Here is a 24,282-nt window from a genome sequence, read left to right on the forward strand (position 1 = left end):
CCCAGGGACAGCTGCTGAGATGAAAATAGAAACGTTCTGTGATGCAAAAAGCAGGTGTGTGCTTACTTGAGTAAATTAACTCTGTATTTCTGCACAATTTTCTTCTAAATTTCAGGGACAGGTCTGGTAGGGCTAATGCGATGCCGTTTTCATCCAAGAAATAAAATGGTTTCAGAATGGATTTTAATGAGTGCTTTTTAAAAAAAATCCACCAACAGGCTTCTCTGTGGCAGATTGGGGTGGGGAGTGGATTCGTGCTCTGGGTTTAAGCAGAGTCCTGTGGCTATGGGATTAGGGAAAGCCTGAGGTGATGATTGGCTAGAACCACAGCAGACAAAAGGAGGGCTTTGTCAGATGATGCGAGTGGTGATGGAGAGCCCAAGCTTCTGTAGCTGCTGGCCAAGGCCAGGTGTCAGCCTGACCACCTCCCCTGTAGACTGAGCTTTGCTACTGCACCACGCAGGCACCTTTAATGCAGCTAAACTCACCAGAATGCATAATTACCACAGAAGGCTTTGCCCATCAGCTTCTTCCTATCTTTTTTGATAAGAGAATGGTACCATTTTCCAATGCCTGCATTCAAGTTTCTTTCTTTCTTTCTTTCTTTCTTTCTTTCTTTCTTTCTTTCTGTCTGTCTGTCTGTCTGTCTGTCTTTTCTTTCTTTCTTTCTTTCTTTCTTTCTTTCTTTCTTTCTTTCTTTCTTTCTTTCCTTTCTCCCTTCCTTCTTACTCCCATCTCACCTTTCTCACATGTCCTCCCTCTCTTCTTCCTCCATTCCATCTCTCTCTGAAGCCAGCCTATTCTCCTAAACACCTAAAATGGACTGGCATTCAACATCCTCAGACAGGACAATGAGGCATCCCAATGGACAGTGATCTCAGTGCTAATGCAAAGGTTTGGAGATCCCCTGATGGTCCAGATGTTAAGCCCTTAGCTTTATGACTATTAAGAGAGGAAACTACCATGAAGATAAAATCAGCACATTTTTATTGATGGACAAGTTGTTAGAGCCACCGCTGATCAACTGTAGGCATTTCAGCATTTAAGCTGATACAGTTATGCAAGAGTGTGCCCCCTGGTGCCTAGCCTTGTAAATATCTGTGACACTAGAGGACCATTGAGGAGCGTACATTAAAAATTCACAGATAGAAGAATATCATGCAAGGGATTCCTGGCATGTAAACCCATAAGACTTAGGTCAGAAAAAGATCAATCTCGCTCCATTGAAAGAGACACTGAAATATAGTAGAACAGAAAGTATATGTTCATGTAACCAATGATCCAGGACCCTGGCTGCGTAATACTGAGAATATTAGTTAACTAGTTAAATCCCTGCATCTCTGTCTACATTTTGCAAATGACAGCAGTGCCCTCCTCACTAAGGACATGTTGACAGTAAATGAAGAAGTTGTGCAGAGAGTCTGAACCTTTACAAGAGCACAGGGATCATTCTGTAAATGTGATTTCTTTCTTTCTTTCTTTCTTTCTTTCTTTCTTTCTTTCTTTCTTTCTTTCTTTCTTTCTTTCTTTCTTCTTCTTCTTCTTTTTTTTTTTTTTTTGCTATTTTCCTATTCCAGTCAAAAATTGTTTGCAGGGGGTGGTGGGGGGCGAGAGGTAAGCTTTGCTGTCAAGGGTGGATAAGTTCCTGGCAGCAGGTGGAACATGAAGGAACAAATGGATACTCTCTAAGGGATGAGCAAGAGAGATGTGGCTGGAGCCAAATGATCTGCTTGGGAGACAGAGTTCAGAGAGGCAGAAAGCTTGGGGAGAGCATTGCCGGGTGGATTAGAGACTTTCAACATATCCTGAGGCTGGTTGTCATATTCTTAAATAAAATAGTTGGTAATAGTTCATTGGCACTCAACAATTTAAAGTAATCTTCGTAAATTAATTCATTTAATCCTGTCCATACCCCGCAAGGTGAACTAAGTATTAACAATTAACTTAGTTCTAATCCATAATGTATTAAGTTCCTTTTTTAAGCTTTATTCTTCTTTCATACATTTTGTCCTGACTGCAGTTAAACATCTCATTTGCTTCTCAGTCCAGGTTTTACTTAGCTAATCTGGAGCCACACCACAGAGGAATGCATATTTGCTAGGTGTTAATGGATTAGAAAAGTGCCTGCAGGCCAAGTCTAGTTCACTATCAGTAATATAATGAACAGATTTCAACATGGGACTATATCGGTTTATGTTTTACATGTTGTCTACACCAATCTCAGTGTACTAATTCTTTCAATTACATAATTCTTTTACATATTTTCTATGCCATTTGTAAGATTTGCTTTCTAATCCCTGATCTAGGGACAGTGGGAAGTTGTGTATAATTGTTTCTAACTTGAAAATGCACATAGTAATCAATGCTTTCTCTGAATAGCAAATAGTCTTATCATATGTATGTTTATCATTTCTCTCCCTTATTCATAGCTTTACATGATACAGTTTTTGATATCTGTGTTCAACCATGTCTATAGAGGATGGATAAATGGTTCACATGTCATACATTGTGTTGCATGCTTAGATGATCTCTTGCCTGATTCTGCATGCCTATGCATGCCTCTCCACACCTAAGTCATTCCCATAACTTCCTCTCATTCTACAGACATCACATTCTCTTACATCATCAAAGGTGTGAGAGCAATATTTTGAGAGAGAAGCCATGCTCACATGAATTTTATGACAGTCTTTATTATAGGTGTTTACCATTAGTTTTTATTTTAGTTGTTTATTATGCTTGATTTATAAATTAATCTTCATTTCTAGAAAAGGTATACTAGCTCCAGAGTACTATCTGCAACCAGAGAGTACTCGGTATCCTGAAATCTGTGCACTGCACAGGGGCAAGAGAGACAATAATTATGCCTTTTCTAACTCATAATTATATGTTCTTTGTGTTATCGTCTAAATTATCTATTTATGTATAGCCAATGGATTATTAATGCAGTGTACCGAGACCACGTCTTTCTCCTCTGTGCCTATCTCACAGCACACAATGAAAAGATGATTCATCTGCTGAGTAGATGATCAAAGAAGTTTATGGCAGGTTGGAGAGAGATGACTCAGTGGTTAAGAGCACTGCTGCTCTTAAGGATGGCTCTGGTTTGGTTCCCAACACCTACATCAGGTGGCTCATAACCAACTGTGACTCCAGTGCCAGGAGATCCAGTGTCCTCTTCTGGCCTCCACAGGCACTTGTGTGCCAGTAGTGCACATACATACAAAATAAAAATCAACATTTATAAAGTCCATGAAAAATGTTACTTATAGATATTATTTCTTGGCCTGTTTTTCCTGATGTTGGGTGTTGTGTCTATTACTTCCTTTGTCTCTGTAGCAAAGTATGTAACACGAACAACGTTAGGTAGGAGAACATTGTTTTAGCTCACAGTTTGAGAGATAAATCCCAGCTGCTTCACATCTTGCTTGGTAAGATCCAATGGCTACATCATCTTTAAGGCTCACCTTGAGTGACAGTTTGCCAGCTAGCCTCGATGCCAAAGAGTTCCACCAACCCCCAAAGCAGGGCAACTAGCGGGGAACCATATATTCATAAAAATGATACTATGGAGTATATTCTACATTCACAATAAAAGGCAGTTTATATAGAATCATCTCAAAGTACTGCTAGCAATATGAAAGGTAGGTGGATCGGAGGTTACCGAACTTTGTGCTAGGTTGTGGGCTCCTTTAAAACTTCAGGAGGAATATTCATTGCTTGAGATGTTTTCTAACTCGTGATCGTTTGCCTTTAGGTATAGGAAGGTGGTCTCCAACAATTGTACCGATGGAGTAAGAGAGCAGTATACCGCCAAACCACAGAAGTGTCCAGGAAAGGCCCCGCGAGGGCTGCGGATTGTCACTGCAGATGGGAAACTGACAGCAGAACAGGGGCACAATGTCACTCTCATGGTGCAGCTGGAAGAGGTAAGGCTGTCTCCGGTCCACCCTCTGCTTTGTAGGACAAGCGATCTTCCTGGTGGATCACGGTTTTGTTTATACACCCTTTGTTCGCATCCTCAGGCTTTAGCTGCAAGTGTTTTTGTTATTTTCTTCTGCTTTCAGCTTCAGCTGTGCTGTATCGGCTCACTTTCCCTGACACGTTCACTTTACTGCAAGTTGGTTTTCACTCCTTTCCATTAGTGCCCCTGTTTAGATTCAACTCTGCTTTATTGGAATTGTTAGGAGAACACATTCTCAAAATGTGTGAATGGTGTACCCTCCATAATTTAACACAGATAAAGATTCAACCAAGTCAAAGGGGGATGGGCTTTGGCCTCTCTCAGCCTAATATCATGGCTTTTCTTTCCCAAGGCCACAGGCTGGTTAAATATCTGATCAAAAATACAGCACTAAGTTATAAATTAGTATAGCAACTTTGACAGTTGGGACTTTGTATCTTGGTAACACTCTGAAGACATCATTATGAACTCTGATTACTCTTTGGCACATTATGTTTGTCTGAAATTTCTGACACTGTAAGTGGAAAATAAAAGAAAAATATATTCTATGTACTTAGGGCTCTACAAGGCAAACTTGTCATGTTGGAACTAGATGGTTTCTAAGAATAACCCCATTAAATAAATTACCTCAGACATGAAACCAGGCTATAATCATGTCTTCAGCCATATTACTGAAATAAGCCAGCATTCTATTCACCTTGAGGAAGATAATGAGATTCTCAGAGGAACTAATGAAGTCAGCATTAAAATATACAAGGTTGTCTTCCAGCTACCTCTTCTGACAGGCAGTGACCCTGGATCTTTCCTAGACAGCACTTGTTTGACACATACATCGCCACATATGCACATGCTCATTCATTGGATATGGTAATAATTCTCATTTATAAGAAATTACAATTATGCACAGAGTTTCTAGTAAAGCAAGCAAACAAAAGCAAGGCAAGTAGGAAGAGTTGGGGCGGAGAATTTAGAAGGCTGGTGACTGGGGGGAAAGATGAAGGAGTTGGGTCTATGCGGTGACAAGTTAGGAGTTTTGGTTTCTTTGAAAAACATAGAAATATTACAAGCCCATGCTTCTGTTTTAATCCCAGTGTGGGGATATACAGCTGCCACAGCTGCTGAGTGTGACTTGCTTCATCGTCTACCAGGGGCATGATTTTGACAACTGTGGATAGTTTCTGTAATTGTGTGCTCTTTGGAATTCTGCAGACTTTTCTGAGGATATATAAATACTAGGGCCCCAGGAGGTGGTGTGGGCTGTTGGTTGTAGTTTAAATACTCACAAAGAAGAAACAAGAAGAAAGAATTAAATATACTGATGGTGAAGATCAAACTTTTCCAAGAAACTCAATGCTCTTAGTCAAAAGGAAGTAATCTAACCATAACGTTGCCCTTTCCCCCTCTATATCTTTTCTCTCCTATCTAGGTGTTAGGGGATTGAAAGGGTGGGAATAAGCTGGGCCAGCCCCAGCTGTTCTTTCTTGGTTCTCTCTTGAGGTAAGCTGAGGGGAAAGAAAGTTGGCAGGAATGTGACTTGGTCTTGTGAGATATTTTAGGATTGCTTTTTCTATAATAAAATGTTTTCCTGTCTTAATCTAACTTACTTTGCAGTGATAGCTGACCTGCCAGAGTTCCTCTGAGGCCAGAAACTGTAGTCTCAAACTAAAACTGGAGTGGATTAAGTAAAAGGATTTATTGCTGGTGCAAAGTAGCAAGTAGAGAAAGTACTCCAGAAACCTCTCTGGCTAAGCTGCTTTAACTCTCTGTGAACCAGAGAGGAAGGAAAGGAAAAGAATTAAAATGCTTTCTGCAGGCAAATATGCACAGACACAAATACACTCAAACATTCATACAACCACACTCTGGCCGGGTCTGACCACCTGTCACAATCAACTCCCTAAGTATTCATGCATGCTTACAGATATATACATGTACCTACACACAAAAATATAGACATGCATATGTATACATACATATATACATACATATATGTAAGCAATATGCGTGTGTTTGTGTGTGTGTGTGTGTGTGTGTGTGTGTGTGTGTGTATGGATGTGGCAAAGTTACCCAAGCCAAATCATTCAACCAACAACTTTATTTCTTTGCTCAGGTCTTTTTATACCTTTTTACACAAATAGTTCTTGAGAGATAAATTGTTAGATAGAATGGGAGTTACAGAAGGATGTTGATATTTCTTTGCTCAGGTCTTTTTATACCTTTTTACACATATAGTTCTTTAGAGATAAAATGTTAGATAGAACGGGTGTTACAGAAGGTTGTTGATATTAAGTCCAAATCTGTGTTTCATTATAATATACTCATTAAAAATTCAAAGCAACAGGTTTTACATGGCTTTGCCTTATCACAGTGCGCACCCTTGACTTTCTCCTTGGACTGTTGTGCATCGTTCAAGAGCCCTGAATACCAACCAGGAGTCTACTCTGATGCAATCACACTGGGGCCTCTTTGTTTCAAGCTGAGCTTGGGCTTCCTCACCACTGATCCTGACACCCTGAGGCAGCAGGACAGGCTGGTGACGCAGCCCTGAGCTCTTGGACAGACAAGGTTTGTATAGGAAATGGTATTGGCACATATCTAATTGGGGGGTGGCATTACCGAATTTTGTTGTCTTTTAACATAATTGACTGGTGCTGACAACCAAGCCATAAGTTTAACTTCTGCTTTCCTCCACATTGGTGGTTGTTAGGAAGTTAATTGCCAGGGGCACACTTGTGTGAGACACAAGTGACCTCGAAACTGGTCTTGTTTAGAGAGTAACCTGGAAACTGGTGCTAGGTGCTGGCTTGCTAATTAACTCAAGTTCTACCTTAGGTCAGGTTCTCTATGATGAAGCCTGAACTCAATATCTGGTCTCTCAGGACCTAAATGTTTTTCCTTGAACACAAAATTGTCTATTTCTCCTTTTAGTGTAATTATGAAAGATCATTGTACTATTATGCAGCCTTTACTTATTATTCTGAGAAATGGGCACATTCTATTCTTGTTTCTTACTTTATTATACCTTTCTGGCAACTAAGACCATCTCTCAAAACTTGATTCCTAAAATTACTTGAATCATCAGGAATACTGTAGAATCATTATCTGTCTATATGACATCACTACAAGATAGTACATCTTGTAGGTCTGCAGAAATCTGCTCAAAAGGGTGCCTCAATACCTAGTGGTTATTATGTATTTAATATTAACAGGAAAACATATTAATAGCAGGAATATTTCCTCAGGTTTGATCTTCTCAGCCTTGCCTAGAGAAGCCAATCTGTCATAGATTGATGGTTTATGACAGAACCATCCCAGGAAGATGACCTGCTACTTTTTAGCCTCTCTTAGATGGCTACTGGCAGAAAAGTATGTAGAGAGGGGAAGGAGAGAAAAAGAAACCACGAAGTAGCCAACTGCTTACCCAAAACCGTATGCATTATTCCTATTATTTTGGATTTTATAAAGATATCATTTCCCCTTTCTTTCCTCCACCCAACCTACCCATGTATTCCTCCCTATTCCTGTTCAAATTATTCCTATGGCCTCTGTTTCTTTAATTGTACATACAAGTAACATATAGATTGAGCAGATTCTATTCATATTTTTAGGAATAACGTATTTAGTAGTGTGTGTGTGTGTGTGTGTGTGTGTGTGTGTGTGTGTGTGTGACAATCATAAGTATTTTAATTCTAAATCTTTTCAGGGCAGTGCCTTTCATCAGAGCCAGTCTTCAATGAACTAAGATTCTTAAGAATTCTTTATTGAAATTATAAAATCACAAGTAAAAAAAAATCACAAGTAAATTTAGGCTAAGTAGTATCATTCCTGTCCCTGTAAACTATCTAGGGTCTTCTGCTTCAAGCTCTGATGTATTAGCTTGCTGCATACCAAATGCACAGAGGGAATGAGATGGAGAGAGGGACAGAGGGAGGAGAGAAAAGTGTCATTAAGGAGCGAGGAGGGGGCATGGCAGAGGGGAAAAGAAGGACTGCTAGGACGGCTGGAATTATCTTCATAATTGCATAGATCGGATGCCTAACTGAATATGGTGGGTCAAATTTTAGATACCTCATCACAGGGCAGGCTGAAAGCATTGAGTAGATAGGAATAAAACCACATTAGGTCAAAAAGAGATAATGATGGAGAAGAATCCCAAATCTAATCTTATAGGTAATTTATAGTGGCACCAAAATTCACCAAATATTTACAAACAAATTTAACAGCTTATTTTCTATAGTTCTACACAGGAAACTGCAACACATTTGAAAAGAAGTGTTTAGATGACCCTGATGAACCAAGAAATAGATCATGGCAATGGATGCAGATTCAATATTCTGAAAAGATGTCAGTGTTGTACACATTGACCTCAGGGCCAAGCAACCCTCATAAAAGATTCCAATATATTTTGTGTTAATGTTTACTATACTGTTCTAAAATGTATGAAAATTTTAGAGCTAAACCACAAAAAATGGCAAAATTAATCTGGAAGATGATTTATAAAGTTGGATAACTTAAAGTAGATGGATTGTTTGGCCAATAATTTACTTGCTACCAAGTCTGATGACATGAAATTAATCCCTGGGACCCACATGTTAGACCAAGAAAACCAATTTGGGCAAGTTGTCTTTTAGCCAGTAGCATGTGTGTGTACATGTGTGTACATGTGTGTATATATACCATTTAATATTAAGTTAAAAAATTAAATTTGGATGTTATGGATATAAAGATTTATTATTTAGATCTCCATACACAAACCAACTAAAGAAGGGAATAGATAAGAAACACAAGCACATGTGTTCGTATGTATATGTATGTGTATGTGAATATGTGTAATTTCAATAGATTAAACTGTAACATCTGCAATAAATTGTGTAGGTACTATGCAACCATATAAAAACACAGAGTACACAAAATAATTCTAGTCATATTGTCAACATAATTTTTAAAAATGTAACTATTGTAAAAATACAAAGAAAAGTATCTTCACAAACATGAGTCAAGACAAAGTTTTTAAAAGGGCAAACAAAATTCACTGAGTGCAATGGAAAATATAATTATGTTAGACTCCACTCCAATTATGAATTCTGTACTTCATAACCTTATTTAGAAAATACAAATTCCCCAGTGAATATGCATTAACACATAATTGCAATAAAAGCCTTTTAACTAGAAAGATATAAATACTACAAATCAATTAAAAACATTGACAGTTCAATTAAAATACAAAAATACTAATTTAGGAATTTCAAAGATGATAATCTAGCAGGCCACCTCTTATGAGAATTGCCATTATCAGGGGCTGGAGAGATGGTTCAGTAGTCAAGAGTAGTACATGGTGCTCATGAAGAAGAATCAGACTCCCTTCCCATCACCCACATGGTAGCTCAAATACACCTTTAACTCCAGTTCCAGAGGATCTGTTACCATCTTCTTGCCTCTGTAGGCACCATACATACATATGGCGCCCAGATATAAACGCATTTTAAACACTCATACCAAGAAGAGAAAAAATAAATCTACATATATTTTAAATAAAGCATTAAAAATGTCTTCGAATCAAGGCAAATCCATGAAAAGGAACTTAAAAGTATAATAATTGTGATAAAAATTACAACATACTGTCAGACATGTGTATGTTAAAAGAATGATAGTCAAGTGCTGTGGAGACGATCAGGTTATCGGTCATCTCTGTGTGATAGTAGGTCAGTTGGCATTGCCACTTTGGGGACATGTAAGGATTTGGGCAATATGGACAATTTTTCAATTACTTGATCTGGGTATTACTGAATAGATATGCCAATTTAATGCAAACTAATCTGCATATTTAGTGATTTGTATATTTAAAAGCTTAATTCTTCAAAATACTTTTATACTTCAAAATGCAAGAAGTTCCTATAAAATACAGCAGTTATATTTGTGGTTGTTAAAAAATTAAACCTATCTGGAATGTTTAAGTATTCATCTTCCATACCAATACTCTAATGGAAAATGATCAACATGTTAAATGTAGCTTCTTCGGAGGCAGGAAAACTAGCCATGATATCAGAAACACAGCCTCTTGAAATGTCAGGTGCTTAGGCTGGCACAGCTTAGGCTGTATTCCATTTATGGGAGCATAATACAGTCATGCTCAGGGAGTAGAACTTTCTGTCTGGGTCCACTCTGAGCTTTACACTGCGACTGAGAACACAGAACTGAATTACAGGAGCCAGGCTCTCATCTGCCGCCCCTCCCCTCTGCTCCTCTGTAACTAGAGCGACACGAATCTCGAACTGGGCTGCAGATGTGGAAACATTGGGAAATCTGTGTATGAGATGTGTGAATTCCTGCCCTCCAGCATCAAGATGGGAAAAAAAGTGTCAAGTGAGTTCGTCCCAGCTGAGTGCCCAGAGCAGCAGCAGCAGGGATGAAATCTGCTGCCTTCTGCTGTCAGACACAGCTCTTTCACACTCTTGTCTTCCAGGGAAGAAGGCACAGTGAGGACCTCTCTCACATCGCAGAGACTGGAGACCCCACATGTGATGATAGGATTCCGTCCTAATTAATGACAGCCTCTTGTTTTTGTTTCTTGGGGTTTTTTTTGTTTGTTTGTTTGTTTTTGTTTTTGTTTTTGTTTTTGTTTTTTTGTTTTTTTGCTTGTCTGTTGACTGTGTCTGCATGGATGGTTCATGTGATGAACAGTGAAGAATAAATGAGAAGCCAGCAGACATTAACATCTGTACAGAGATAACAACTCAGATGTCAGAGGTGTAGTAAGCACTAACCCTTCTGATTTGTATGAGTTTTTCCATAGGGTATTTCAAGACGATCTCATGCCAGCCTTACCCAGCTAGGTTAGCTCTGTGACACAGCTCTGTGTCATCAGAGGCACAGAAAGGAATAGCTGCTTACCTGAGATCATGTGCCTACTAAGTAGTCAAGCAACAGTCAGCTTCAAGCTTTGTCACATCTGGACATTTGACTGCTTCCCTGAAGTACAAAGAACTAATTTTGATGCTAGAGCCTCTTGTATTTTCCAAGCCTGTTTTGCTTTTCTAAGCATTGGCTGGGGATAGGTAGCAACGGTGCTTAGGACACAGAAGAAGAGCTGAGTTCCTGTGCAGAATCTGGCTGGCCTATGGCTGCCCCCGTGTTTTTACATATGAACTCCACAAAGCTATCAAAAATATCTTTCTGCATTTTCTCAAAAGCATTCATATTTTTGTATGGCAGATGTTCCTACAAACATAGCAATTATTTCTTCTCTTGGATTTCCTTACTTTGTACAACTTACCCACTTACCCTTTATTACTGTATACTTTATTCTAAAGGTTATTGTTAAACAAGATATGAAAGCAATATCTAAGAAGTTAATGTTTATATACAGCTTACTAAAGATTAGTCAACATTAAGCTATCACTTAGTTTTAAAACTATCTAAGAATTGCCAGGCATGGTGGCACATGTATGTTGGTATCAAAATTACTTCTTGTAACTCGAAGCTTGTACTTTTGCCACATGTTCATTCATGTTTTGTCTTTCTTGTTTTTCCTGTGTGGCCCTACGTGGGGCTGAAGTCTGACACGACCTCCCTTTTTTCTTAGCAACTTGTATATGACCTCCCTCCATGCAATCTCCATTTTCTGTACATATCAACCAATCCACTGAACTAAAGGAATTGAGTATCTTCTTAGAGAGTTGCATATGCACTTAATTTGTTTTTCAATAAGTATTTTGCTAATAGTTTCCATGTATTGTAAAATTTATCTTGTGACTATATGCTCTGAGTTAACTGGGTGCTCTCTAAGATAGCAGGACAATCATAGAAAGTAGAAAGTACTAGAAAAAACACATAAATAAATCTAATCTGTTGCCTGATAGTGTAATAACATTTGAAATCTCTCTATAAGCCACGGATATCATTGAAGTAGAACTCATGTGGCCATGAGATGCAGCTTCGGTGTCTGTGCTCCAAATACCGACTACATCAATAGGAAAAAAAAATCCAATAAGCATGTGTGGATTTGGATCACTTGCCTTAGGAGAGTAGAGGTAAAGCCCAGACTTGAAAGGAAAAGCCTCTTAAACTTAAGTTGTATCCCACACATCTGAGAGCCTTCATCTGAAAGCAAGATCCCTTCTTTTATCCTGAACCAGTGCATGTCCCAATTCCAACATGAGCATCACTGCAAACTGCAATGAAAGCAGAGCAAAGAGACTTTCTTACTGACAGATGGAATCCAAAGGCAGGACATGCCCTTGCTGCTTTATAAGCCTGTGTATTACCGTGTATACCCAAGCCACAGGGTTGGTAAGTTTGGTATAAAAACTGAAACCTCTTCATGCAAATAGTGGATGACGCCACCCCCAAAACGCAGGAAACAAACAACTTAGCAACATAATCTTTCAAGCAAACAGTCCCTATCTGGCAATACTCATTTTCCTAACTGCAACTTTGGTATGGTTAATGAGAAATTTCACCGTCATACTTTTGCCTTTAAAGTCATCTCACATATGAAGAAGAAACCTCGTTAGGAAGAACACAGTGGAGAGATGAGAATACTTTCACATGTCAGTCACTGTGGCACAGCGAAGAATAGTTCACACAAGCACATATGTGCATACACACATTTCACTAATAATCATTATTGCCATTAATAAGGGAAACTAATCTGCTGCTGTCTCATAACAAACAAAAGAGATGTTTAAGGGACCAACCCAGGACGAAAATGAAAGAATTCATGAGTTTGCTCTAAGACAGTCTCTAAAACATTTTCAGCTACATCTGAATATTTTAAAGAAGCCAGTCAGAAGTATTTTGTACTGAAATCTAAGCATGCAAGGAGAGGTGACGTGTCTGTTGGTAGCCTCCTTCAAGATGGATGTCCTCTGGACCACTAATGAACATCTAATGAGCCCAAAGACTTTCACCACCATCACTCAGCTCTGCACAGAAATCTAGAGCAAGCACTGGCAGGCACGTGGTGACAAAGAAGGACCTAATCAGTCTTAGGAACTCAACAGCACTAATTTAGAAGGCGTTTATTTCAGAGTGCTGCTAGCCAGAAGTGGTGTCTATGTGCCACAGGAGTTAATTAAATCTACTTAAAACAGCTGTAAGAATAAGGAGGGACAATTCTCTGCATATCTTAAGGCTTTAGAATTAAGTCTGAGGCAAGGGACTAAAATTAAAAAGTTGATCTGTGTCCCACTCTTTCAATACTTCAATTTATATAGCAAGACTAGAACTCAATAAGCAAAATTCTTGGTTATAGGTTCCATGAGATTTAACTGTAAACCACAAGCTGTGGACTGTGTCATCATTATATAGATCCCTCCCAGCTATAATCTTGGCTACTTTAAGAGTTACAGGATCATAAAAGTTGCAGGATCAAATATGATGACACACACTAAATACTGCAGGGTGCTTCCTGCCCTCAGATGACAGAAAAGGACACTTCGGATAAAACTTTCCAAGAGACTTCTTCGTTTGAACAGAAGTTGACATGATGCTTCCTCTGTGGGAAAGCCTATTTAGAGACATAAGAAGCAGCAGGGAGACAACAGATATGTTAACTTGGTACAGGTAATCAAAGCTGCTGTCGCGCGCTGAGAGCCTGCTGCTTTCTTCTCCTACACAGAGAAGCGGGGACTGACTTCAGTGAGCCATGAGGTTTGAGATTTTTCCCTTGTCTTATTGCTTGTTCCACTAAGCTTTATTCCCTTTGCCTCTAAGAAATGACTGAGGCACTTCATTTCTTCCCTGTTCTTGCCTAAGGTTAAAAGGGGAGAAAAGAATGAGATGAAATGTGAGTTGGTTTTGGTCTGGTGTCTCTAGGTCAAGTTGCACTGGCATTGATTAGTGGCTTTTGTCCCGTCATTACCCAGATGCAGTCAGTTTATAGTCTGTCTTGTTTGAGGACCCACCATATTAGCATCTCTCTGCACCTTTGAGGAAGTCAATCACCTCTGGATCTGAGCTTCACTACACCATGAAATCATATTCTATTAGGCAAGTCTTGCTCCTAGACAGTTTTCCATCTGTTGCTCCCTGCCCCAGGTGACTAATCCCAAACTTCACCACTGCTGAGGTGGAACTACCTCGTGAAACTATCACGTGAAAGAAACACTAGGACGTGTCTTTCATCTTTACCTAGAAGTTGGTTCTCCTCCAGCATCCTAAAGTATATTGGCATATCTATGTATCTCTAGTATAATAAATTTGAAGTATATCAGAGCAATCCTGGCTTACCTGAAATAGAAGTGACAGTGGTGGTCATTTTTCTACCCATCTTGAATTTACAAGTGAAAAAGTTGAGAGTCACGTGTACCATGTGGGGTGTGAGGGTGATCTAGCTGTGACACGTCACCCCACTAATTAGTAGAGATGATTCAGCACCCCATGGGACCATCCTTCCTCACTGCCCCATGTGTATCTCTTTCTGAGCTGCATGTTTATTTACATAGGACCTCCTGCTTTACAAGAGACTCATTCTTCTGCCAAGATACTAGGATCCTCTCTTGCTAGAAGGCTCAAGCCTGCTTTCTAATGTGCAGTATATTACAGAAGACATTTACCCAGCCTACCTTAAAGAATGTTATGTGCAGAGATTTTTTAGGACACCTTTCTATCAGTGTTGGACCTCTGCGGACCTCTGTAAACTTACTTCTATTTAACTGCAGCCTAACAATTTTAAAAAGGAATTTTGTAACTTCCCAAGGAAGAACTTCCACACCTTGTTTAGAGTATGCATAACTTGGTTAAATCTGTCCAGTGATGGTAGGTACAAAACATTGAAAAATATATTAAAACCTTACCAGCAAACTGAGAAAACAGCAAGTTCTGATGCTCTGTTACATGCACACACACACACACACACACACACACACACACGCACACACACACACACACATCCATGTGAGTTCTCTCTTGTGAAAACGTTGTTCACCAACATGAAATTATATTAAAACATAATTTGTTGGTAGTAAAATTATGTGAAATTTTAGTTTTAATTTCCATCATTATATGCGCTTCCATATGCCCCCAGCAGCTACACTGTGCCTCTTTCCCCTTTCTTCATTTTGCTTTTAATAACGCTGATATATTTCCAGTATATATCTTACTACCAGGAAAAGCTGGTCGCACAGGTTTATTCCTAAAGGAATCATCCTACCACTAATTTTTTAAAAATGTAATTTTGTTCTTATTACATAGCTGAGTGTTTTTTTAATGAGTGATTTTAAAATGTCATTCAAAAGCATTTATAAGATATATGTCTTTTAGTAGTCCCATGGTTTTGCTTCCTATGCCTGTGGAGGTAAATCCTAAAGCCACCATGCAGTGGCAATAATACAGCAAAAGTCCTTAATTGCCTAAAGTTTCTGAACAGAGAAGCCTCAACTTATAGGCATATGCCTGCTCCTCCCAGCTCTGTCTGTTCTCCCTACTCTGCATGTTCTGATCCATTGTAAGCCTGGACCAAAGTACAGAAGACACAAAAAGTAAACTAGTATAAATGGGTTCTTCAGAAAAAATAAGCTGTTTTAGACCACCCACAGGATTAAAGCATTTTGTGTATGTCATATAAGAAACTCTTCATCCAGACATTAGAGCTAGAAGCATTTGCATGTTTACTTGAGCAAATTTCCAAAATCAGACTCCACAAAGAAGACCATGGAAAGCCAGCTCTCTGTATTCTATCCTCACAGGATGAAATATGAATTAGTGAACCTGCTCTGATTCCGCTGGCACCCTAACATAAACATACCTGATTTTCCTGGTGAAATAATAAAACATGATGTCCTTTATGATATGATAGCTATTCTCTCTTTGGGTCAAACCATTGAGATCATTATTGACTTGCTTATAGAGAGGCACAAGAAATCTATTTATTTGGAAAAATAACCGTGCATTTGAAAATCTTCTCAGACCATGCAATAGAAAGAAATTGACGATATTTAGCCACTATCTTGATATTTGATGTCATCTCTGAGGTGGTCCAGAGCTCCACTTTGAAAGGGAAAACCCATAGGGCATGATGCTAATGAGATTGATGGGAACCCTCTGCTAATCTGGAGATAATCTTGTGATTTCAGCTATGTCAGCACCTATTGAACATAAAGCCCAAGGAACTGAAAATTTATTTGAGAAAAAAGTGAGAGCAGCAAATATCTCTTATCTGGGACTGGCATTTTTTGTGCAAGAAAGGATTCGTTTACACTTATAAAATATTACATGGAGACAACCAATGCGGTTTCCCTCATTTCTCTCATCAAGGTACCTCAGTGTTGGCACATACATGTCAGGGCTCCTCAGAAGGCAGACCGGTTATTATCTTAAAGTGAATGCTACACAACAGTGGGATCCTCTAATCTCTCTCTTCCATCAAGAATCAGATTCACAGTCACAGGCTTTGGCATGGTTTTGTTGGTCTTTGCCTATCTTGTGCTGCAGTGAAAAAGTGATTCAGGCCAGATAGTGTATAAGTAACAGATGTGTATTTCATAGAGTGCTGGAGAGAGGGGAGTTTAAGATGGAGATGCGTGGCACATCTGTTGAGAGCCTTTTTGATGCTTCATTCTATGGTGGAACACAAAGACAAAGAAATCCTGTTAAAAGTGTGATGAGCTTTGGAGCCTCTGAACACTGGCCCATTCAAGAGTGGACCTCCGTGCAATATGCAAACAGGCCATGTTCACCGTGTTATAGGAATCCACTTTTATAACAACTAACCCACTCTTATGAAAGCTACACCAATCCATTCATGCCTCTATGTGTTAGACTTGGATTCAGTTTCCAACACTTGAACTGTGGAAGGTGGCTGTCAAAGTCTGGCAGTTAATTAAGCTTATGGCTTTTTTTCTGCAAGGTCTTCATGGGCTTCACACATCTAGTAGGGATACACCAGAGCAATTTTCACACCTTCTTTGAATGAGCAGTAGGAGCACTGAACATGAGCCACAAAGAACCTAGCTCAAACTCACAATTCCAGGAAAATTTGGACAGGTTTAGCTTTTTTAGGACTAACCTTTAAGTAGGTAAATATAGAAAGGCATTGCTGTTACTTCTGGTAGAGTGAACATTTTAGAACTCTTTGCTTTCTCCCTTAGTGAGTGGTAGTGGATGCCTCAGTAGGAGGAGATGTGCACTCCCACTGCACACTCAAGCCTTGGGCCCATGCCACTCATGGAGAAGAAGAAGTACACTCCTTCCCATTTGCTCACAATAATGCTGGAGGCATGCTCTACCAGTTAATTAGTGGCATGCTCCATTTAAAGGTAAGGAACCATTATACTACTATACAGGCTTCTTGGGCTATCACAGGTGGCTTTGCTTTGTGTAAATATCTTCTGAAATGGGAAGAAATCTATAATATCTGTTATGATTTTTTCCATAATCTATTCCATATGTAAAGATGTATGTAATAAGAGATAAGTAATTCTATTCGCAATGTTTGTTATATTCATATGACCTCTATCCCCTTTTAAATTCAATATTTCATAATTCCCTCTCATCTACTCATCTCTCTGCCTCTCTTGCTGATGAGCTTCTGTCTTTTGCCTCATTCTAGGGCAAAAGACATCAAGCGATCTACATTCTTACTCCAATGGTCAGAGTTACAACATTGATCCTCTTTTATTTTCACTAAATTTGAACAATTCTCAGTTACATAAATTATTTCTCTACATTGCATTTTTATCTGAGGATCTAATAGCTGTGCAACACATGGTTGTGTAGTCTGAAGCAAAGCCCCAGCCAGTGTCTACATGGACAGAACTCTTGACACAGACCATACATAGCACAGTGTTTGCCCTGAGTCTCTCTGATTTCAGGAGGATCTCAGTGTTTCACTTCATGCCAGAGCCTGTCAGTGCTGACTCACTGAAGCAGTTATTTTCCCATTCTTCTCTGAACCTGTTACAGGAACTCAATGGTTCACATACCTACCATGAGTACAGATTAATCTTGGCTTTATTGAGGGCACCTGATGAACGTGTTTTGCTATTGCAGGAATCAGTGAAACCCTTAGAGTATTACCATATGGATTCCATGTGACTGTTGTGCCTTTATTGTTCCTCTATTTTTCTGTTCTGTGACTGCTCATATGTACAGATCACCAAAGGGGAAATAGGGATGACACGTTAATAGGAGAGTCCAGATGTTTGCTGGTCTTGGTCCACTTACCTTTACAGAAGGCAAAGCTTTCTGACTCGATGAGTTGAAGTAACTAACTTATACACAAGATTTCTGTGGATACTGATTGTGGGGAACACTGCTTGTCTATTGCAGCCTCTACCTTTCTTATTGCACTGAACACAAAAGAATTATCTGCAGACAGTGTATCAGACATCCTTGATGCAGACATTCATAAAAAGTAGGAGCCCTTAGGAGGTGCACAAATTACCCCAGTATCTCCCAACACCTAATTTTCCTAGAACAGGTGGTACTGACTTTTAATTTGTGAGGTACAACTCCTTTACTCCAGGCTAGCATAAAGCTCACTATGTACCCAGGATGAACTCAAAATCATGGTCATCCGTGAACCCCGTGTTTCCAGGTGCTGAAGTTGCAGGTAGGAGTGAATCATGATACTCTGCCAAGCAGCTGGCTAATTCTATGCACCTCACAGAACCTGGGGACTAAGTTCCAGGCCACTAAAACTGAATTTACTTCTATGTAGTTTGATTGAAGCATTCTTAGCACCCACACTCTTGAAGAGGGTTTCGACATTTGATATAATGCCAACTTCACCTGTGGATTATCTTGAACTATAGCAGGACTGAACAGCCTCTGAGGGACTTTGGAGCACATGGGTCTTGGAGGGTAATCGGTATATCTTCATTATAGGTAGAACTAGTACCGGCAATACTTAGGAAAAAGCTTCAGATGACTGATCCCAAGACCAGGGACCCTCAGAGTTAGTTTTAAGAGGCATACACTCCCCTGATGGTAGGTTTTTCTATCTACCATCATCTAATCTGGAATATCTCTCTTTGGCTTCACAGTGTATTAGGATGCCCATCATCCATGAGAAATACAAAGTAATCATTTTGTTATAGATTGTAAAACAATTATATCATTGTAATTCTGACACTGTGAGACAATTACTGTTATAGAGTATAAAACAAAACTTTTGTGATGAAGGCTGGATATGGTGTCCCACGCTTTCGTTGCCAGCACTTGGGTAGCAGATACAAGAGGATCTCTGAGTTTGAGGCTACCTGGTCTACATAACAAAGTTCCAGGACAGCGAGAACTACACAGAGAGACCCTGTCTCGCGTAACAAAAACCAAACAAGAGATTATCTGCTGACACAGATGAAGCTAGCTGGCTGGCATTGCTGTCAGAATGAAGTGCACTCAGTAACATAGGCACTTAGGTGGGAAAGACAACATAAACCATAAACGTTTAGAGGAAGTCACCTTAAAAATCAGAGTATTAAAAAACAAGTATTTCTTTTACAAAACTGAAGTTGAATGCAAAGTAATGTACACTCATTTTCATTGTGCTTTATCAATTCTTTGCATAACCTAGAATTTCTGAATTATATTTGGGCCAGTTTATTTTACACAGATAAGCTGTTACTAATTCAAAAATACTGCATATTGTCATCATGTCATCTCTTGTGTAGTGTATGAAATTTTTTTAATAACTGATAAAACTGCTTATGACACATCCTACTAGTTAACAATTTCCAAACTAATATATTTCCTTTATGGAAGCAAAATGAATTCCAGGGATTTAGTTTCTAACATTTCTGAGTTTTGTGCAGTTAATTTTGAAAGGTTACCGAGAGACACTTTTTATCTAATTGTTATTTTTTATACATACAAAGAGTCTTTATAAAAATTCCCATAACTTTCAAATGCTAAGAGCATTGTCAGCCATGATTTTGGTGGTAAACCATGAACACAAATCCAAAACACCACCCTTCCCCTAAATGGTTGCCTTTTAGCTAGACCTCTCCAGGCATGTGTGTGTGTGTGTGTGTGTGTGTGTGTACATATATATACATACATGCTATAGCATAGCATTTCCTTCCTCAGCTACTCTGAGTAGGTGGGGAGCAGTAGATTTCTCTTTTGGTTAAAGCCATTGCCAAGACTAGGCCAGTAATATGCATGATAATTGAAAGCCAGCCCCCTCAAGGGATTTTCATTATTTGCAAATACTGGACTCTTGAGAAGCAAAGTGATAATTTTGAATGAAATCTATCACTGTGCCATATCCCCAACACTCTTGCTTCAAACATTTTGCTGTCTTGCCATTGTTCTTAGAGGAAAGATGGAAATCAGAAACCTGGCCACCACAACCCAAAAGGGCTTTTTCTCTCCTCTAACTATTGTAGAGCATATTCTTATAATCTTTCTTCTCCTTCTCCTTTCATCATCAATATTGCTGTCTCCTTCTGCTCATGGTCCATGTTTCCCATGTCCTCATCACCTGAGTTCCAACCCCCTCCTCCTCACTACTCGCTTTGCTCTCTTTTCTCAGGTCTCAGCTCTCTTGCTCTGGGAGTCTCTCACAGAAGTTCCCAAGAAGAGAGACTTTCCATCTCTCCCTGTGGCACAAACTTTGGATACCATGTAGCCAGTTATACTTACCCCTACATTAGTGTTTTCAATTCTGTGCACCTGTCTCAGTAGTGGTCTACAAACTGCTAACAGCTCTAACTACATTTCAATGCCACTGCAGTTGTTAACTGACCTGCATTTTCCAATTTAGAATCTTACATGAGATACTCTATAATATCTGAATTTGATTGATTTAATGAATGAATGCATGGATGTGATAGCTTGTTCAGGGAAATGAGTATCTAGGACTTAGCTTATCATAGGCATCCCTCCCTCAGGTGGATATTAGAGTCTAGGAAAATGGAAGGATGGCAGCAGCTGACAATACCATGACCACTGAAGTGGTCAGTGATCATGGTGTTGTCAGCCATCTTAGCCACTATGTTAAGTGCTCCTGAAGGTCGAGTCTGGTCTAGTCTATTACACTGAGTAGACAAAGTTGCAACGGCAGTGATGTCATCTGTTATCCTTAACAGTAAGATGCAGCACCTTGATATTGGTATCTCCCCAGTCAGAACTCAGGCACAAAGGCTTGCAACTGCATCCAGGGCCTGTGGACCTCCTGTGTAATTGGAATATCAGCACTCACTCTGTAATGTTGCCTTGATACTAATAAACTAGTGTGAACATTGAATGAAATCGTTCACACCCAGGGAGACCATTATCATGAGCAGAGAATTAAGAATGCTATTAAGTGAAAAACGCTGTCATGATAGCTAGACAAACAGAACATGGTAAGGTGTGTGTGTGTGTGTGTGTATGTGTGTGTTTGTATAGTATGTATGTGTGGGGTTGTGTACTTATGCATGTTTGAATGTGTATATGTTTGCATGTATGTGCATGTTTGTAAGTGTATATGCGTGTATTTGAATGTGTTTGTTCGAATGGATGTATGTGTATTTGTATGTATGTATGTGCATATGGATGTGTTTGTGTGTGTGTTTTGAATGTGTGAACATATATTTGTATGTGTATTTGTGTGTATGATATATGTGTATGTTTGTGGTGTGTATTAATATGTGTTAATAAGTTTCTTTGTATATATGTTTAAATATGTGTGTATGTATATGTTTTGGGTTTATATGTGTGAAAGGTGTTTGTGTGTCTGAGTGTGTGCATATGTGAATGTATATATTTGTGTGTATGTGTGGCTGGGTCTTTATGTTTGTGAACATGTATTTGTATGTGAATATGTATATATATGTGTATTTATAAGTGTATTGTGTATATGTGTTTGTGTGTGTTCTTATGTGTATATAATTGTATATGGCTATGTGTACATGTACTTGTGTGTGTGTGTGTGTGTGTGTGCATGATTTGCCTATACAGACATAAGATATCTTTCTGTTTTGCCTTCTGCCTTACCTTTTGATACTGGGTCTCTGATTGGACCCACAGATTGACAGTTGACCAAATAAGCTCTGTGATCCCCTTGTTTCTCAACCCCTAGTGCTAAGGTTTACATTATATGTTGTTGTGCCTGGCTTTTACATGCTAGGGAATCTAAACTCAGGTCCTTATGCTTCCATGGAAAGCACTTTTCCTAGGAGCTATCTGTCCCTTATGTAAGTGAGAAGGTCCAAATGAAGGTCAGTGAAGTAAAAAATACTAGACAGAAAGGCCAAGGAATTGAAGGATCAAGTAGCAGCTGAAATCTTACTCTTCGTGGCTGTGAGCAACCACTCCCTCTTAGGTCTAAAGCACAGTTGCCTGAAGATTGAGTCTCCCCAGTGTTGTCTTACATATTACCTTCATGATGTGGATTCACATGATGCCTACTCTGTAATCCTGTCTCATCCCTCTGTCAGCAATGAAGTATCTATTCCCTGTCAAACAACTATATATTTACCTCATGCACTTGTTTTAAAATCTCAATTCCTTTCTCTTGCCCACACCTGTGGCTGACTTCTGAATGACTCTGAAACCTGAGAAAATGTGGAAGGAGAAATATACAAGGAACAGAAGGAACAGATTGATCGATCCACTTGAGTGGTCCACAGGACAGACAGATACATTAGCAAGATGGCTGCCATTTGTATTTATTAGATAAGGGAATTCAAGTATCCACAGTGTATAGTAGTGCGAGTGGTATTTTTTTCCACTCAGGGAAAGATTTTGGTCTGTAATGTTACTGAAAACTCCACTTTGCCCTACTTGAACATTGGCCGCTGTGCACAACACACCGCACTTCTAGGCGTAGATTGAATTTGTAGGTCACATACGCACATAGGATTTGAACTTTTTGCCTTTTTCTGTGTATTAGTCCTTTAAATGTCAGCATTTTAAAGTTGGCCTTTTTCGAAAGATATGATACCACTTAAACCTTACTTAATCGAAAATACATTTCTAGTTCAAAGGTTTTGGGTGATTTAGTTTGTTTTGTTTTGTTGTTTGCCTGACCATGTGGAAAGTCATTAAAACAAGAAGGTGTTAAAGGAATAAATCTTGATTTTGCCTCTTGAGTCTAAACAACATTGTTCCTTAAATGTATAAACCATCATTGTAAAGACTGCTTCTTTTCACAGGATTTTGTAAATGCAGGTTTTATCTCCTGTCTACACATGAGAAATTTAGAATGATAGAATATCTAAACTATGTGTTTTACAGCCTCATTTTAATATTTATTTTACAGTTATTTATTTGCAAGGCATTGTATCAGTTAGTATGCACGTGTTTTTTATGACAATCCTTTGAATTATGACGGAAAAATGCTTTTATGCCCATTTCATAGGTTTGGTAACTGAGATCAAGAGAAGTCATCTATACAAAGTCATATAACTCGTTAGTGGTGACTAGGATTCAAGGCTGAGTGGGGCCTTCATTCTTTGGCCACAGTGCGAAGTCTCATCTACAAGAGTAAATAGGAAATCCAGAGACAATGGTTTAGATCCCAGAACTGTAGCTTCCTAGCTGAGTTAACTTTCAGTAAATAATGAAGTCTTTCTAGACTCCATGTTTATTTATGAAGATGATGAACATTGCCTGCTGTTTTCTCCATGTAATATTCTGCAGAAATGTTTTCATCAAGTAGCACGAGATAAAAATCTATGTTCAACAAGAGAAAAAAAATGAACAAAACAAAATTAATGGTCATTAGCATAAATACTTCTAAGTCTCATGTCATATCATATGTCAGATAAGGTATTTTTCATCCTTTCTCCAACATGGTTAGGGAATTGGAAATAAGGCAATTAGAGGTTATTGAAGATCTATGTAGTATTCTTTGTCCATGGCAAATCAGATAATTAAGAGAGCCTTCTAATTAACTGAATATTACATTAAAATTGGTAAATCAAACATTTAGTATTAGAAGCCTTGAACTGCTATTTGATGCCCCTTTGCCTTAGATAGTATTCTTAGCAAAGATACCTGATTGCTAGTACTTGATTGTTATAGCGAAGATATAGCAGAGAGATGCTCTCACCTACAGGAGGAAGGGGAGCCTCAGCCCCAAGGCAAGACGAGCTAAGCATCAACTCTTCTATCTAACACTGGTCTTTCTTTCAGGGTGATGTGCAGCGGACACTCATCCAAGTGGACTTTGGAGATGGCATTGCAGTCTCGTATGTCAACCTGAGCTCTATGGAAGATGGAATCAAGCATGTATATCAGAATGTGGGCATTTTCCGAGTGACCGTGCAGGTGGACAACAGTCTGGGGTCTGACAGCGCAGTCCTGTACTTACATGTAACTTGTATGTTATTACTGTTGTTGACTTCTGACATATCTTGAATATTGGGCCCTTTTAAAAATCCAATGTAGACTGT

The 24,282-nt window shown here is 39.0% G+C and overlaps 1 protein-coding gene across 4 annotated transcripts in view; it reads left to right on the forward strand.

Annotated features, from left to right (window-relative positions):
• Nucleotides 1-24,282, forward strand: part of Sorcs1 (sortilin related VPS10 domain containing receptor 1) — a 534,948-nt gene that overhangs the window by 463,428 nt on the left and 47,238 nt on the right. For all 4 annotated transcript variants that reach the window (XM_052183901.1, XM_052183891.1, XM_052183884.1 and 1 more), the window contains exons 18-19: nt 3,755-3,926; nt 24,023-24,209. In XM_052183901.1, the coding sequence (XP_052039861.1) occupies nt 3,755-3,926; nt 24,023-24,209 (359 nt within the window). The remainder of the gene's footprint in view (nt 1-3,754; nt 3,927-24,022; nt 24,210-24,282) is intronic.

This window comes from Apodemus sylvaticus, chromosome 1 (assembly GCF_947179515.1).
Source record: "Apodemus sylvaticus chromosome 1, mApoSyl1.1, whole genome shotgun sequence".
Lineage (NCBI taxonomy): Eukaryota > Metazoa > Chordata > Mammalia > Rodentia > Muridae > Apodemus > Apodemus sylvaticus.